Source organism: Cryptotermes secundus, unplaced genomic scaffold (genome assembly GCF_002891405.2).
Source record: "Cryptotermes secundus unplaced genomic scaffold, Csec_1.0 scaffold158, whole genome shotgun sequence".
NCBI lineage: Eukaryota > Metazoa > Arthropoda > Insecta > Blattodea > Kalotermitidae > Cryptotermes > Cryptotermes secundus.
This window is the reverse complement of record NW_019722427.1, coordinates 10,440-29,459: the sequence shown is the minus strand read 5'-3', so window position 1 is coordinate 29,459 and position 19,020 is coordinate 10,440. Positions and strand designations below refer to the sequence as shown.

The following is a 19,020-nucleotide window of genomic DNA, read 5'->3' as shown; positions in this document are numbered from 1 at the left end:
TGGCTACTGCCAGAAGCACCCCCACTAATGAGGTCGCCACCTGCAACTTTTTCGCACCTCTCAAGGCAACGATTATGGACACAGACTCTTCGAGTGCCAAGGCCACTACACTGGAGATGGCAGTCCCTGGTAAAGCAGGCAGACCACCCCCAATAATACCAACGTCCAAGATCAACCTGACTTAGTTGCAAAGGCAACTGAAAAATGTGGTCAAAGGTGACTTTGAGTTCCATAGTACCAAAAACGGAACCAGAGTCATAACAAAATGCATGGAGGATTTCAAAGCCATCAAATCCCATTTTTTCAAATAACAACCTATCCTACTACTCCTTTCCCAAGCCCCCAAAACCCATAAAAGCAGTAATTCGCCACCTTCCTCCCAATTCCCATGCGGAGGATATTTCTGATGGTCTGGTTACCTGGGATTTGATGTAGTTAGTGTCAAACAGATTACAACCTGCTGGTCACCTTCTGAGGGAACAATGACAAGAAACATTCCCTTGTTCCTTATCGCCCTACCTAGGATGGCAAAATTGCAAGAAATTTTCAACCTGCACAGCGGTGTGGGGTTGGCCACCTGCACAAAGTGTCCAGAGAAGGAGAACGCTACCTCCACTCCAGCTTACTGTAACTGCCAGATGATGGAGGGAGAGAAACCCCATCCTGCTACATATCGGGGCTGCAGACACACAGAGGAGGAGCTAGAGAAGAGGAAGGGTGTTCTCCTCAAACCTCAATATACCAGTTGACCCCTTCGTTTCGGAGTTCCAAGGCAGCACATCACAAGAGCAGCAGCCTCAGACATGCCAAGTTCCAGTGACAGTTCCACCCGCAGCCAAGAAATCAAGTGTCCCCACCCCTTAACAGAAACAAGAAACAGGTCAGTCACTTCAGACTCCAATGGTAAACAGTCAGCCCCTGGACAGTACGTTGAGAGTAGTGACTGTAGTACAGCAAATTATGACAGAGTTCAATGTTGCTCTGTCAGAGGAGGAGAAAATAGTGGCAATTACGAAAATTGTATTAAATTTCATGAAACAAGAGGACTACTAGAGTTCATAGGTAGCTCAAAGTCATAGCATTTAATGCGAACGGCATTGGGAGACAGCGCTACGAGCTCAGTAAACAGCTGCAAGACCTACACATAGATGTGGCCTTGTTTTCAGAGACATATCTGAAACTTCATGAGAGGATCTTTATTCCAAATTATCACTTTTATTAAACCAACCACCACCCAGGCAGAAAAGGTGGAACTGCCACTGCAGTTAGAAAAGGCACTCCCCAAAACCATGTAGACCTACCATCCCTTGTTTCGGTAGAAGCGACAGGGGTCTGCATACCAACTGGTAAGAGTGAAGTGCTGCTTGCAACCATTTATTAATCTCCAGGCAAGGACTCGGGCAATGCTAACATCACTGAGCTCTTAAGCTTTAGACGAAAGTCCATCTTGGCAGGTGATCTGAATGCTAAACACCCATTCAGGAAGAGCAGAGTTTCAAACCACTCAGGCAAGGAACTCATGGACTTGTTTGATAGGAATGAATTCAAAATTTCAACAAAAGTGATGTTGAAATTTCTCTCAAAACATATTGAAGAAAGAGACCTCAGTGTAAGACAGTTTGGTTTCTGTGAAAGTCACAGTATGACATTGCAATGTATGAGGCTGGCGCACAATGTGACCCTTAATTTCAACAATAAAATGTCTATGACCACGGTGTTCTTGGACATCGAAAAAGTCTTTGATATCACATGGCACTCAGGCTTGCTGTATGTCATCAAAATTATAATTTTTGAATATGAAGAAAGCAGTCTTCTGGGATTTGGCACCGTGTATATGTGGTGTTAACCGACGTTTCGGAGGAACGTATCGCCCCCATCTTCAGGGTTGAAGAAAAAGTATAAGTAAATCTGCAAGCGACAACACCATGAGACACGGTAAAGCAAAAAGTATAAGTAAATCTGCTTGCAGATTTACTTATACTTTTTCTTCAACCCTGAAGATGGGGGCGATACGTTCCTCCGAAACGTCGGTTAACACCACATATACACGGTGCCAAATCCCAGAAGACTGCTTTCTTCATAGTCACCGCCGTGAAAGCCTCAAATCTTACAATTTTTTAATAGTTTGACCAAGATTATTGGGTCCTTTCTCTCACAACATAAATTCAGAGTTTGGGGCGAAGGCAAAATGCCAATACCAAGGGAAATGAGAGTAGGGAGGCCACAAGGCTCAGGTACTGTCCCCTAATCTTTTCAATTTGTATATAAATGATGGCCCCCAAACACATGGTGTTAACCTGGCCTTCTCTGAGGGCGACACCTATCTGTATGCGACAGATTGCTAGGGTTTTACTGTCAGAAAACTCCAGCACGGTCTCAGCTCATTGGAGACCTGGTGAGTGCTGGAATATAAAAATTAATGACGACTTAGGAGGTCTACTTCTATCATAGTCAGCGACCGCCTGAATCTTCTCTTACGCTAAATGGACAAAATATTACATTTGTAAATAGTGCAAAATATCTAGGTGTAATCCTTGATAAGAGAGTTACATGGAGACTGCACATAGAAACAATCGAAGCCAAGACCTTCAGAACATTCATTAGAGTATATTCCCTATTCAAAAGAGAGTGCCTGAGCACTAACATTAAACTGACCCTCCACAAAGCTCTCATTAGATCTGTAATGACTTATGTTAGTCCTGCCTGGGAATTTGCGGCACACAGCATCTAATGAAATTGCAGCGCCTGCAAAACAAAAGTTCTCTGCACCACTGGCAAACTTCCAAGGCGCACACCAGTTTGTGATTTGCACATGGCGTTCAAAATCCCATATGTATTGTCACGTGTTGGGTATGTCATGTGACAAATAACTTCATGTGGGTTCCGGATTCAGCGAATCTTTATTGGGCACTCAATCTTACACACCTTACAATGGTTATCACTTCAACTGTATCCTGTGGTGGCTATCTTTCAACCGTAGTCGCCACACGTGACAACTACGGTCGAAAGATAGCCACTGTAGGATACAGTTGAAGAAAATTATGTATATTATATAACAAAATGATGCAGGCAACAGGCAGAAGTCATACAACATCATGATGAGAATGTTAGCAATACTGGACAAGGCGAAGCCTGACAAAGAAAGTATAAGTGGCCTAAACTTGGCGGCGGTCAGGCATACGACCGTTCAAGTAACTAGACTGCCATCACTAGCTCAGGATAGCCTGCCGTGAATGGAGTTCTTGCCGGTATTCATCAGGTACACTCTGCTTTTCTGATTGTCTGGAATATTCATTCTAACAACAATAAACACTTGTTGATAGTTTTATGTGGTTGTCCCTCCACACCATTGGATTTTACAGTCTACAATTGTCAATTTCTCCATGAATGTATTTCCTTTGCCAGGTTACAACCATAACAGCCACAGGGAACTGTGAAATAATTATTTCACACTACAAATTTCGTTTCAGATGTGGAGGCTCTGCCTGCAACTGGTGGCCATTGCAGCACTTTGTCTATGCACCCTTGCCGAAGCTCAATCAGGCTTATTCCAATTAGCAGACAAAAGATATACAAATAAATATTGTGGCAGGAAACTATCAAACATGCTTCAATTTGTGTGTAATGGAAATTACTACCCAATGTTCAAGAAGACATCACAAGGTAAAGGCACAATAGCATAATGTTCTCAGCTATAGAAGCAGCGTCACAAGTTCCTCTACTGGCAGATATCAGCAATTTCATTTTCACTCAAAATATTAAACTGATGAAAAACTGCAAGTTTCACTTTTGAAGCAGCACCTGCTGTTGAGGAATGTTCAGCTGCAGCTACAGCAGCTTTCACAGGATATACATAAATCCTACATATAATCAGTACATTTCATTTTTTTTAAATATTTTCCCCAGCGCACACACACTCAATTTTAGCATCAGGGTCAAAACATACAATGAACCAGTGAGTTTGCTGGTACCCATGAATTCTTTTTCACTATGTCCACTGGACGAAAAGAAAATCTCTTCATACAATACCTCTGATCATTGGTGAATGTGGAGCTGTTCCAGATACCATGTTCAACGCAACTGTACAACAGAAACATGTCTGACAAGTTTATACATGTCAGGCCACCTTAGGTAAAAATTTTCCTATGTACTGTATTTTCATATTAAAAGCAATTTTCTTAATTTAACGCAGAAATATTAGTGCTCAAGGCAAATAGAATAACACAACATCACTAAGTGTCAGAATACAGAAGTATTAGTATGAGAGGCAAATGCATAACTCAGCAAGCAAAAAGTGTTAGGAGTTGCTGAAGGCAATGGACCTCAGGTCTAGACTCAAAGATTCCTGCTGCTGCCACATATAATGTGTACATAAAAGCAACAACTGCAAGGATTATTACATGTATAACAACCCATTCTGCTAACTAAAGAGCTTTATGGGGACAATCCTTTTTGAACCAGTCAACAAATGCCCAACCCTCTAGAAAACACAAAGGTTCATTATGACATTCACAAGTGCCTACCATTGGTCCCCTTCCAAAATCAAATGAATCAAATCCACACCCTCACACTGTATTTCACTACAAACCACTTTAATAATTTGATACCAATCTATATCTAGAACTTCCCCTCTGGTTTTCTGACTAAATATTTGCTCCCCCATGTGTGCTACATGCCTCGCCCATCTCATTTTTTATTTCCTTATTGCTAAGGGTGTTCCGTATATAGTGCGTTCTATTTTTTTAAAGAAATCTACAACATATACAGAAATCATAATAACGCAGTTAAATAGAGCAAGATTTCAGCTACTTACAGCTATTTTTCCACATAATCACCACCATTCGTTATGCACTTTTGCCAGCGATGAAGAAGAGCCTGTATGCCATGCCCACAAAGTCTGCGCCTGCAAAGGCAAGCCACTTTCTTACAGCTGCAATGACAGCATCGTTGTCTGGAAAATGTTGCCCACGTAGTCCATCTTTCATAGGCCCAAAGAGATGGAAGTCTGAAGGTGCTAAATCAGGGCTATAAGGTGGATGTGGTAGGACAGTCCAGCCAAACTTTACAATGTGCGCGGTGGTCGCCAAACTGGTATGGGGTCTAGTGTTATCGTGTTGCAAGTGAAAAGTTGTCTGCTTCTCTGGCCTGACTCGGGAAATACAGGCTTTCAGCTTAGTCAGCGTCGTCTTGTAGCGTTCAGAATTGACAGTCCCTGGTCATTATCTGCTGATCTGTTCAGATGAAGCGCTGTTCATTGTGAGGAGTGGCAGCTGAGCAGGGACGCCCATAGCGTGGCTTGTCGTGCACTTCAATTTTGCCACTGTTGAAATATACTGCCCACCGAATCACTGTGCTGACATCCACTGTATTGTCTCTGTACACCTTCAGCAAGTGTCGATGGATGTCAATGGGTACAATTTGTTTGGCAGTGAGAAATTCAATAACACATTTCTCTTTCATACGCACTTCTATGTCAGACACCATTTTGGTAGACTGCTCTGCTGTTGCTATCTGTCGCATGATAACCAAATTAAGAGTACATTGGCAGGAAGGTTCAACCTTTACTACAACACCAACATCCAGCTCAGACGTTACATATTAACACAAAAAAATAGGAGACATTATATACGGAATGCACCACGTATAACAATATTTTGGTGAATATTATAAATTATGAAGCTTCTTACTAAACAATTTCCTACAGCCTCTTTCCCCTTTCTCCTCTCCTTCCTGAAGGTTCAATTATTCTCAATACCTTATCTACAAGCATAATCTATGTTCTTCCCATAATGTAAGAAACAATGTTTGATATCCATATAATGGATAAAATTATAATTTAGTATATTTTCATCTTTACACTTTTATGTCGGCAACTGGAAAACAAGATTCTAAACTGAATGGCAGCAAGCATTTCCCAGATTTAATCTTGTCTTAATTCATGAATGTAGTTTTATTCGAAGAGTTCTAACTTCTGGGATATAATGCCATACATTCCAGTGAATGGCACCTCATGTTTGAGAGGGGCATGTTGCTTCCATCTTCATGCTCGCAGAGTAAGCCAAGCAAGAAACCAACATGAAGTAGGCACCAAGTGGGGCATTATATCCAGAAGACAGAACTCTAAAAAAATAAAAAAGTAAAGCTATCCCTGTACCAGACCGTGAAGGCCCATAGGGTTGTGAGACGCTGAGGGTCCCACATTATCTAGACAATCGGCTCAAAGATGGCGGTAAGGTTGTCAGCCTTATGCACCGGCCACGCTTCACTCCCGAGGAAAATTATTTAATTAATTCCTGGTACCCATTTCTGTTAGAGGCTGAGCTGATCCCAGGGCCATAGTGCGGCTGGAAGCATTAGGTCAACTGAAAGAATCCAATGACCTCATCAGGACTTGAACGCGTGACCTTCCAGCTTGCAGCATAGCCCCTCAACCAACTATGCTACCGCGTGCCCCCAGAAGATAGAACTCCTCACAATTCAAATCCTACATAATTTAATTTGCCACTGCACAAATATTATAATTTTGCCAGTTTCTTATGCTGTATAAGCTATCTCTATGTTCTGATGATGATACTTGAACATGTACTTAGTTGTTTCTGAATTTACCTGCAGACTAACCTCCTTGCTAAGAGTGCATTAGAGTTTCTGCGTGTTTCTTTGTGGTATTAATGTTTTCCCCAAACAAATTACCATTGGCATGGTCTAAACATGTTGTGCAAATGTATCTGGCAAGGATCATCTATAACTAAGTGAATAATAATTATTAAATATATTGTGGCATGTACACTCTTGATGCTGGAAAACATTGGTTCATGGTCCATTTAGAAATGGACAACAAAGAAAAAGGATGCTGGACAAAAGTGCAGATGCTTGAAGCTAAATGTTTAGCATTATAATAAACAACTAAACATATATACCATGAATATGGCAAAGATGCAGAATACTTGAGGTAATGAAAATTCATGAGATAAAATCATATAGTTTTAACAGTGTAACTGGCTGAAGAAAATAAGTTGCTACTTAGGTATTACAGTTATTCTTATAATAATGGTACTTCCTTGGTTACGTGATGTTTATATTTAGTAAAGTAGAACTGATTTACTTGAAAGCGAGTTTTCCCAGAGTTCACAGTTGAATAACATATGTAAGAACTGCATACAATCATGACTTGAAATATCAAAGTAAAAACCAAATTAGAGACACAGCATATACCCACTCACTCAGGATCTTAATAATTCACAAGTTCAAAACCTGTCCAGCACATAGGCATGGTAAGCACCAGTTGTCAACTACATTTATCACTATCATATACAAAATTTGTAAATTCCTTATAGTGTTATGGTTATGGTCAAGGTCAAGAACAAACTGGAAATCCTTTGAAGAAAACCCTGAGGCAGGGCAAGGGAGAATAATTTCTTGAGGCAGTGAACAGGAGTCTTTATATCATGATACTATTTCACTGCACTGATCACAGAGCTTCGAATGGTAGATTTATTCTTAATAATGAATATATATATATATGAATATATATAATATAATATAATATATATGAATATATATAATGAATGTCCCAGCATCTGTATGGAGGGACTGAGAAATACCATGACAAACATCAATCATGATACCCTGTCTCTGGGCTGAATCTCTAATCTGGGAATTTCAACATATGAAAAAAGAGTGTCAACCACTCAACTGTGACCTTTGGTACATGCAAAATGCAGAATAAAATTGTTTGTACATTTATTTTCACAGATGTGGAAGACATGAATGACTCTGATTTCTGGATACAGACTACGCCTATAGATGAACAGGAAGTACAGTTTCCATTCCGTTCAAGATCAAAGGCAGTAACAGCTGTGCCTGGATCATTCAGAAGACATACACGCGGAGTTTATGATGAATGTTGTCGCAAAAGTTGTACAATACAAGAAATGGCAAGCTATTGTGGAAGATGATAATCTATGCATGTATGAACCCCTCAGAAGAAATGTGGCACATGCCTTGTTTCGCAACATAAAAGGTTTCCAGTTTGGGTCTGAAATAAAATCTAAGACTATAAACAAAATTATGGCACTGGAAAATATCACCATTCATTACGTTTGCCACCATTTATTACATTCTCAATGCAACATATTTTCTCATCCCTATTTTACTTATGCTAGAGCTAGTCCCTATTAATAGGTCCAGAGACAGGGACTAGTTCTAACACTGGCCCCAATGGAATAGGCTTTTTATCTGAGAACAGAGACAGAGTCCAATCTCTGAAACGTGACTTAAAATAAAAAGCAGGATGATGGATGTCAAGAAAAAAATCATTATCTTCATGTGCAAAATGTCAAGATAAACTTGTTATTAAAAATATATTGATAAACACTGATCACTGATTATACTGCTTTATTCTTTGTACAACTCCATATTTTGGGGCAGTTCTTTACAATCATGAATCTTCCAAAAACTGTGTAAATACTACCATTTGGTCTGATATTACATACACAATGCTGCTTTCATTGTATTCACGATCCTTACTTTCATTTCTATGAGCACTCACTTGTAGAAGAACCCAACGACTTTCTTAACTGCACCAATTTTAATTCTCTAAAGGACTGCTAGTGCTTGAACATAAGACTGTCTATGTTCTCTTTCTTAGATTCTACAATATTAGAGGAAAATAAAAAAAAAATAATAAGAATCAAAGATAAATGGGGCAAGGAACACAAAACATGTGTTTAACCAAGGAGCTCTAGTATTAGTGACACAGCAACACTGCTTTACCTAGGAAAACAATTCAATCTTTATTTTGGACTGTCCAGGTGGGGGGGTGGGGGGCTGCACTGACCTGCTAACCTATACATAACTAACTTAAAACCAAATATTTTCATTGGCCCATATCACCTTCCTTCTGTGTGGCTCATAAACCAGAACAAATGAAACATTTCATCTTTAATAGATTGTGACTTACTGAACAAAACAACATTTTGTATATACTGCAACTGGTGTTCAGAACACTGAAGCATTTTGGCATTTGTCACTGTTTACAAATAAAACCATTCACGATCTAGGTTCTCTGTTTTATGCTCTCCTACAATTATTTAAGAATTTGTAGGTCCCGATGGTGTCTCTACTTTGACGTAGTGGAGGGGCTTGCGTTGTCAAATGACCCTGAGAGCTATGCCGGCAGTAGCATAGCTACTGGTAGGGCCACCCATGCTGGACAGGTCGAAGGTGATGACCCAGACTAAAAGAGATACCCTGGCCCTCCAGGTTGGAGGTTGGGCGAGAGGCTGACGACCTCTCACCGTAAGAAAATATAAATATCTCAAAACCTGGAATCAAGCCTTGGAAACCTCAACAGAATGGAAGACGACATTTGGCAAAGAATATGCTACTCTCTAGGTACATGGAATGTGAAAACCCTCAATAAACCGGGTGCCATGAAATCGGTACTAGAACAGATAAGTACAATATGAAAATCACAGCCATACAGGAAACTAGATGGCTGGGTAAAGGAATCATGGACTTAAAGAAACACACTGTGTTACAGTGGTAAAGCAGAAGGCAATAAGGAATTTGGTGTAGCCTTTGTAATAGAATGAGAATTTAAAAGCGCAATAATAGACTTTAAACCAATAAGTGAAAGAATTTGCACTTTGAGAATTAGAACGAAATTTTTCAATATGACGGTGATGAATGTGCACGCACATACAGAAGAAAAAGAGGACATCAAAGACTATTTCTATCAACAAATTGAAGAGAGATATGATTCAATACCAAGTAATGACATAAAGGTTATTTTAGGGGATCTTAATGCCAAATTAGGTAAAGAGAAGGAACACATAGAAGTAACTGGGTCAGAAATTCACATGATACAACCAACCATAATGGAATAAAATTAATAGATTTTGCAGAAAGTAATAACTTGATCATCAGCTCTACATACTTCCCGCATAAAGATATATATAAAAGGACATGGGCAGCACCGGATGGGGTAACCTTCAATCAAATAGATCATGTCCTCATAGAGAAGTGATTTGCGATGAAAATCCTGGACGTAAGAACATTAAGAGGGGCCAACTGTGATAGTGATCATCATTAAGTACAGGTCAAATATAGATGTAAAATAAGCTGTCAAAGATCTAAGCAGTATGAGAAATGTAAGAAATTTAATATTGACAAGATTACGGAGAGTGATAAGAGAGAAGCATTTCAAAATAAAATTAAAGAAATTAATGACAATAGAGCAAATAAAGAAATAACGGTAGAAGATATATGGGTAGATTTCAAAACTGCAATAATTATAGAAGCTGAGAAGACTCTGGGATATCAAGGGAAACAGGATAATAGGGAATGGTTCAACGAGGAATGTAGGGAGAGTATAAACCTCAAGAATAAGAAATATATGGAAAGACCAACAAGAGCAAGGAATGAGGCGTATGAAGAAGGAAAGCAGACAAGATTTGCAGGAAAAAGAAACAAGCCTTTCTAAATGAGCAATTACTGCAACTGGAAGAAGACTTCAAAAATAACAAAACAATAAATGCCTTTGGTCGAATCAAATATATGAAAGAAGGTTTCAAACCAAAAACAGAATTTATCCGAGATAAAAAACGGCTTCTAATAAAGAATAAAACAGAGATTATGAATACATGGAAAGAATATTTTGAACAATTATTAAATCAAAATCAGAATATGGAAGATAACGAGGACAATGAAGAAGAAAATACAGATGATGGCGAAGGGGAAGAGGAAGAGATAATAGAGCCCCCAACAAAGGAAGAAGTGGAAGAAGCATTAAAGGAACAAAAACTAAATAAAGCACCATAGAAGAAGAAGTTATTAGATAAAACTGGAATTGTTTTTCTTTTAATGTGCATGCAGCTTATACTGACTTACACTGTGAAGTAAGATATTTTCCAGGTTATCTAACGCCATATACATGAAATTATTCACTATATGCAACCACTTCTTCACTTCACTTGACTCCAGAAAAATCCCAAAAATGCATGGATTTAATTCAATTCCCACCTGCGTCTGCTATCATTTTGCCACTGGGAGTACCACAAAATCTGTTTCATGTGCAATTCAACATCAGAAACTGATGTCTCAATCTCACCAGGTGAAGAACAACCTGGGTAGTCTTATTAGACATTAAGGGAAGAACAGTAAAAGCTATAGCATCTTTAAGAGTGAACTGTAACATTTATACAGGCATAAAGGGTGACTATGCTAAGCATATTTGGTAGTAGCTGGGTCAAAACTCCAACACTGCTTATGATTCCAGGCTTACAGGACATCCTGTAGATTAAGGGCATTTAAGAACAGGATACTAAGGAAAATATTTGGACATATGAAGCAGCAGGAGGCTGGAATCTTCAGTCTTCATGAAATCAGTTATTTTCTTGACTAGTTGAGCAACTACTTGCGTCTCAAGGACTCTACACCATGGAATTAGATATGCAGATTGATATGTATGGCTGCTCTCCCACTGGAACTACTAAGAGTATGGAGCTGATCACATGCACCAGTCATTTGAAACAAGTGGCACTTAATACTCATGCACTGAAGTGACTGGCTGAGTAAAAACCAAAAGTCACAATTAAAGAAAATCATTTCATTAAATGCTGAACTCACTATTGCTATGCAGTTATACAAGTAAAGCTGGTAAGACCGCGTCCAATTGCATGTATTTGCGGCCGTGAAGATCACTGGGACAACTACGAACAAAAAAACATGTCAAGAGGATTACAGCATGGCCTTCCCACCTCTTGACATAAAGGTAAGGATGCCTAAGAAACATGTCATTAGAGCCTGACGGGGAGAGTGGAAATAAAGCATTGCCCACTCCTAATGTTGGCACTTAATTGAGGTGAGTGGTCAGCTCCACACTCCAGCCACTTCATCCCTCAAACCCTGGCTGTCCAGCCCACAGCCAGTCCCAGAAGTGATCATGCTATCACACCTGACGCTGCAGTTGTAAGTTAGGCTGAATGGAAGTTAAGCTCCTTAAACGTTATCACTGTACAGTCCTGTATTAAACTCCCCATTGTCTCTACATGTTTCGGCACTTGCAATCTCATCCTCAGGAGTATATACTTGGTAATACAAATAAAACTAAAAACTTCACAAGAAGTTAACGAATTCTTGGTGTCAAGGGATAAGAAGTACATTCAGCTTGAAGGCTACAACTGGTTGCTGGATTTAGCTTTCTTTGTAGACACTACCAACCAAAATTACCAAACAACAGAATGACTGCAAGGATAATTCAAAACAATAACTGACATGATCAGCTATACTGTTTCAAAAACAAACTGAAATTACTGTCTTCCCAGCTGAAACAGAATGAACTGAGGAATTTCCCAAACATGACCAAAAATTACTAAAGAAAAAACGTCCGTCTAACAAATAATAAAAATACTACCAGCAAATATAAACTCTTTGCTCAGAATCTGAAAGACACTTTAAAAATTTTACAATACTGGAACTAATCACTATGTTCATGTTTTAACCATCTGACACTGTTGAAGTGAAAGATGTAGCAATAAGAACTAAAGTCTTATTTTCATTAAACTAATGTGCTGTTGAAAATGAGGCTCTTATTCATCAAAGTGACATAAAGCTAAAAGCACAAATTTCTGAAGTTAGTTTCTGGAATCTGACGAGTGACGAAAAGTGTTCAAATCTCAGAAAAGTGGCCTTGTATATACCAACCTTCATTTATGTAAATCTGCCTTATCGAAGGTGAATACTGTCAAGTGAAAATACTGCTCCTGCTTTGCAGATGACCACTTTGATTCGTATTTAAGGTTAGCAGTTAGTAATCACACCAAAATTCACAAATATCAGTGAACTAAACAATATGCAAGTCTTTTCTTCTTATTAAATAATGTGTGTTTCCAAGCACATCACATCATCAGAAACTTATTTTTAAACATGCTTGTATCCTTAGTCTTCACGTTCGTAAAATTTACATTACGTACACCCTGCTGTAAATTATGAAAAAAAGTATCTGAGCTTCAAGCTGCAATTAACCCATAAAACATATGTTTTTACACATTCTTATTATCTGTTAAGAAAAACTAAATTAATTAAATATGTGGACCACAGGGTTCTGGAGAGTTTGGAAGCAGCGTCTGTCATGCAGAAGTCTCCCCAGCCTTGCTTTAGAACATTTGGGTTTAAATTATACCCTCCTCCACCTGGCAATACTCTAAATCAAGGTTCTCAACCTTTGTCAGACCACGGCCCAGTAAATTCTTTATTCTATAAGATTAGGGCCCAGTATAATTGATGCCAGTGCCCAGTACCGGGCTGTGGCCTGGCGGTTGAGAAACACTGCTGTGAGTCACTTGTGTCTTTAATTTCTCCTGGAAACACATAAAATTTGAGTTCAGAGCAAGGATAAATGCTGTTACATGAATGTTTGTTTGCAAAGAAAATACGAAACACATAAAACAAAATTTCTTTCCCTTTTCTTTTTATAAATGAGGGGCGGATACGTTAACATGTAGCACCATACCATTTTTGATAATTTCCTTACATCTACATGGCAGATGAAAATCTTCTTAAAGGAAAGATTGATGCATGCAGGAAGAAAATATTTAAGTGAACTGAAACTAAAAGGAGAGCTTACACAAACTACCACATGAATGTACTGCAGCTATTAGTGTGGCACACTGTAGCTGTATGGTGGTACAATCATGACTGTTCCTTCTGTCTGCAAAGTCTGTCTAAGTGATATGTCAGTGTCTCAGTAAAGATGGACAGACAGTTTATATGCTTTTCAAATTGTGGTCCTCTGGGTTGTGACACCATGGAATATTGTGGGTGGAAACAGACATGGAGGCAGCACATTCCTCTGAAACATTCATATCCCCCCACCTGGTGTCACAACCCAGAAGACCACAATCTGAACAACCACTACAGTGGAAACCTCTTTCTCTTATGGTGTTACTTCACAATGCTGTCAGAAGCTACACCATATAGCATCAATTGAATTGGAATTGAACTGAAAAGGATTTGGAAAGAATTGGTCTTGGCCTAAATGGGGTACTACCCCAGTAGTTGTGTGGCAGGACTGAGGGAAATTTCACTGTCAGGGTGGTCAGTCTTCCAGCCAAGAAACAAAATAAGCATATCCTGAATATGGGTCATCTAGATAATTACTGCTATGCAACCCATTCATAAAAACTTCAGCATTTACATTGCTATACTTTGCTCACTAGCTGTACTAACTGCAAAGCAATATGGGTTCAGTTGAGACTAGCAACCAGAAACATATGTACATATAGTACTTGACACTTGAAAAAAAATGGTAGTAGTATTATTCTACATGTTTTCTGGCTGCATTATGAATTATTTTCTGATTTGGCAAATGGTCCACTGTAATGTATAGCTGACTTACAAGGAAAACTTACAGAGCACCTGATAAAAAACATACAAATAAAAATCAGGCAGAAAAGATAAGTGACTTGAAGGCCAGTTCCATGTCCCCTGTTCCATTTCATGTGGGGGGAGGGGGAATCAGACATTACATATATGCATAAAACAGACTGCGGCAAACAGACAGCATTCAAGTATAAAAAATACAATCTACAGTGTTACTTGCTTCACGGAGTTTCAATATTCACCCAATCACTGATCCAGTTTCATGTACAGAATCATGCACATTCTATCAGAAATAGTGGATGTGTTAAAATGACTGTTCCTTCATACAGACACCACTCAAATTCTGTGGCATACCTGTTACTCAACTACCACAATTTTAGTATGTGCCACTGGATTTAACATCCCAAAAGTGATACTCTTCTGTTTATAACTTGACTTTGTATCAAAGGAAAAGATCTATTTACCTATTTAATTTTAGAAAAGTTCTAACATGTTAGTGTCTCTGACCCAAGAAGTGCTGAAACATAACCCAGGTCCATAAGATAGCAGACTGCATATGGATGCCATAGCAACAATATTCCATCCCCAATTAGTACAAACATGTGTATTTTCAATTCTGCTTCACAAAAATTTAAGAACATACATACTCCTACTGTGAAAACAACCCACAAACATGGTGTGCTTTAGAAAAATTATATCAATTCCACAGTAAAGTTAAGAAATAAACCATTTTCTATGGCCTACTTCATACCCTGACAAAATAATGCAAATATTAAATAAAACTTGATATTTTTTTGTGTGTAGATGAAAGCAAATTTGAATGCCTCTCAACCTTTAAAAATATCACTCACACAAGGACTGTACAGAAAATAGAGCTAATCAGCCAAGGGGTTAAAACCACATGTGGCCATAACAAATTTGTTCATGGTTATAGCCATACCAATTTTTTGTTTGATAATGCTGCCTGAAAATATTTACTGGAAATCATTCATCTAAGACTGGGTTGCAAAAAACGGAGGTACTGGTAAGAACAAACTGGATGATGAAAAGAATAACAATGTATTTCAAATTTCCTTATACAAAAGAATTTGCCAAATAACATAACTTTCCCCTTGTGTAACAGAGCTACTTGTTTATAAGCGACTGTAAATTTTAAAATATAAAATACTCTACAAACACTACATAGCACTCTTCTGAAGAAGTTGAGCAAACCTATTTGTTATGAGAAGAGACACGTCAATAAAACGGTCTACACAGTTATTTAGGCATGTTTCAGTCCGACTGTCAATCTTGCTACCAGGCTTATCCATACATTTTTCCCAGCATATATCATTAAATTCATGGATCTGCAACAAAGAAAGGAAAAGCACATTCTTAGGTATGTTGGACCTGAGGTTCTCACACTGCTGATTATGAAGAGTACCATCTCACGGGTTGTAAAGGTGTGCAGGTTGGTAAAGTTCACCAACTTCTGAGAGGAGCATATCACCTCCTTCCTCAGGACCAAAGAGTAAGCCATGCTAGAAACCAGAAATAAGCAGGCAGCAAGCAGAGCTGGTTCCTTCCTTGGCTTAGTAATCAGCCCTGAAGAAGGATGTACATCCAAAACATCACTGGACTTCTACCGAACTAAATGGTATTACAGACCACATCATACACTTCATCCCTAGACAGGTTTGCACTTTTAAAATATAATCTCTACAGTGCCATGTAAACAATTTATTATTTGAGTAAATAAATGTCCTAGGTTCAAAACCTTAGAGGTAATCATAATATTTTTAGGTGATGGACAAGAACAGACACCACCACAAATGCACCATATGTCACTCATGTCTTGACAAGTCTGAAACTTAGGCACAACACTGAAGGTAAAAATCATAATAGGGATCATGCTTTTTTTTAAATTGGCTATTTAATAACGATGTTAGTATAGAGGCCATAGTGTTGAAAGGTTTCTGTTATATTCTTCTTTCAAAAATGTTCTGCCAGATATCTAGATGTAGAATTTGCACCCTTGGAGACATGGAAACTTATGTTCTTTGTCTGATAAATTACCCAGAAGCCATGTCACAGAACAAAAATTATACAAACAACAAATTAATTATTAGGCTTCCAAATTTTTAATTACAATTTATGTTCCAACATTAACCATTTCACTGTTAGTATGTTAAGTAACTCTCAGTACCCTCTGTGCTGAATTATTTTTTAATAAATCTTTTATAAATAATTTAAGTGCAAAGTATGAAAATTTATGATAAAATGTAACTAATCTTACCTCAGACATGGAACAGGCAGCAGAAGTTGTAAAAATGTTGAACTATTCAGTATTTTTCACAGGGGAAAAGTCCATTTAAATCAGGGTTGTCCAAGATGGCCCAAAAAAAAGTACATAATTCACTATCCTAATCTTATTACTAGGGCTCGGATTTCTATGACCTAAAAACTTTGAAATTATGCATGCATTTATACCCTAAAAATGGCAAAATATGACCTAAAATATGATAGAATGGCCCACAAAAAATAGTAAATATTTAACAAACCAAACTCTTTAATAAAATCACGCAACTTCAGCTATTAGAGCACTTGACTTTAGGCATCTTCAAACTATACTGAACAACTGAAGTTACGAATACAGTACTGTATTGGACGGGTTTCGGGGAGAGGGTAGAAATTTACAGCTTTGTGGATGGAAAAAATTTTCACCAATATGCAAGAAACAAACTGGACTTCATGTATCACTGCAGTGGAGGAGAAAAAGAGACACAGACAGACAGACAGAGGCAGAGGTGGCAATTTCTCTTTTCAAAGTGGTTGATTCTACGCCAGGTCAAGAACCGTTACCCTTCACACTGTACAGTATTTCTTCAAATCCCGTTACACAAGGCCAAATATTTATAAGAAATGAAGTTCCAAATAACATCGTTGCCAATACTTGCAAATATATTTCTGAGCAATAAGTGAAACTCACCTAAAATATGACCAAAAATATGATTTTATATCACTTCAGGCCCAAATATGACCTAAAGCTAAAATATGGTTCAAATATGCATTTATATGACCAATAAAAACCATATTTTCATGTTCACAAGAGTCAGAAATGCGTTTATATGTAATTATACATGTGAAAAGATGCCAGGATAAAAATATGACATGTCATAGAAATCCGAGCCCTACTTATCACTATTTCACATGTTGATCAAAGTCCACAACTTTATTTAAAACTATTATAGAAAGCAACACACACTATACGAAGCCATTTTTACTAGTCCTGTGAAATACCCGCGTCACATGACCATGGAGCACGTGCCTTGCTGTGCAGATGCAACCTTTTATATTTCTTAAGCTAGAGGGCAGAAGAATGCAGCCATTGAAATCAATGATGCTTCATTATGTTCCCAATAGATGACTCTATGCACCCGCCAAGTTTGAATGAGATTTAAAAGTCTCAAGTTGCAATACAGGTTTTGTCGATCGCAGCAAGGACACCATGTTTTTCAGTGACCGACATATGTCAACTGCAGCAGTTTAAGGGTTAAAGAGTTCTGATTAATTACAGAAATTACACATTAATTTTTGCTTATAATATTGGTACCAGAAAACTGTTCCAATAAGATAGTTTTCTGTTTAATCCAGGTTCCATTTCAGTTAGGTTTTACCATAATATTATCTTAAATGAGACATGTTGCCTGTTTTATATTAATTGTTAAGGAACAAGACTACCATTAAGTGGAACAAGCTTTAGTAAAAATTTGACTTAATACAATCACCTCACATTTTAGTCACATGGGACCAGCTTCAGAGGATCGTATGATAAAATGAGACTGCTTACATCATCATCATCATCAGTAATCTGTCAGACGACAGGTCCACAGTCTCTTCCAAAACAATTCCTCCACTTAATGCGATCTAGAGCTTTCTCCTTCAGATGACATTAAAATTAAACATATATAAATGGTCTTAGAATTAAACAGCCTACATTTCTTCTGAGTAAATGGCACAGTTGTGGTATACATTATACTTGTTCTGGCTTCAGGAACGTGTTAAATTGTATTTACATAGCCTTCATATGAAGTATTGGGTAATGCCGTTTTGGCACTTGTCTTACATAACAAGATGTGTTAGTACAGATGTCAGTAACTTTAACTCAAGATACTGGCATCTCCACTAACAGATTTCCAACACAGAGTGGCAAGGCATATATGACAATTACCAACATACCATTACCCAACACTTCATACAAAGCCTATGTAAAAACAATTAACATATTCCTGATGCCAGAACAACCATAATACATACCACAACCTCATGTTTTACTCAGAAGAGAGGTATACTGTATAATTCTAAGACCACTTATACATGTAAAATTTAATGTACATATAAGCAATCTCCTTTTATTATACACGACTCTGAAGATGTCTTATAGGGCTAAAATATGCAAGGCGATTATATTAACTCAAGTTTTTAATAAAGCTCAAAGTATAATTTGAATGATAAAGTCAAGGAGGATGAGACAGGCAGGGCACGCACCATGCATGGGGGTGCTGAGGAATGCATATAGGATTTAGGTGTGAAAGTTAGAAGGAAACAAATCACTATAGGAATATCTGTGTGTGTGTGTGTGTGTGTGTGTGTATATAT

General features: G+C 38.1%; 2 protein-coding genes across 2 annotated transcripts in view; one reads left to right on the top strand and one right to left on the bottom strand.

Annotated features, from left to right (window-relative positions):
- The first annotated feature begins 2,925 nt into the window (after window positions 1-2,925).
- On the top strand, window positions 2,926-10,499 carry LOC111861297 (LIRP). Its single transcript, XM_023845735.2, has 2 exons — window positions 2,926-3,663; window positions 7,753-10,499. The coding sequence occupies exons 1-2, from the start codon at window positions 3,471-3,473 to the stop codon at window positions 7,953-7,955; spliced, it is 396 nt and encodes a 131-aa protein (XP_023701503.1). The 5' UTR covers window positions 2,926-3,470; the 3' UTR covers window positions 7,956-10,499.
- Window positions 10,500-15,422: 4,923 nt separating this feature from the next.
- LOC111861314 (mitochondrial import inner membrane translocase subunit Tim8-like) overlaps window positions 15,423-19,020 on the bottom strand; it is an 11,933-nt gene continuing 8,335 nt past the window's right edge. The window contains exon 2 of the mRNA XM_023845774.2: window positions 15,423-15,728. Within this exon, the coding sequence (XP_023701542.1) occupies window positions 15,561-15,728 (168 nt within the window). The 3' untranslated portion in view covers window positions 15,423-15,560. The remainder of the gene's footprint in view (window positions 15,729-19,020) is intronic.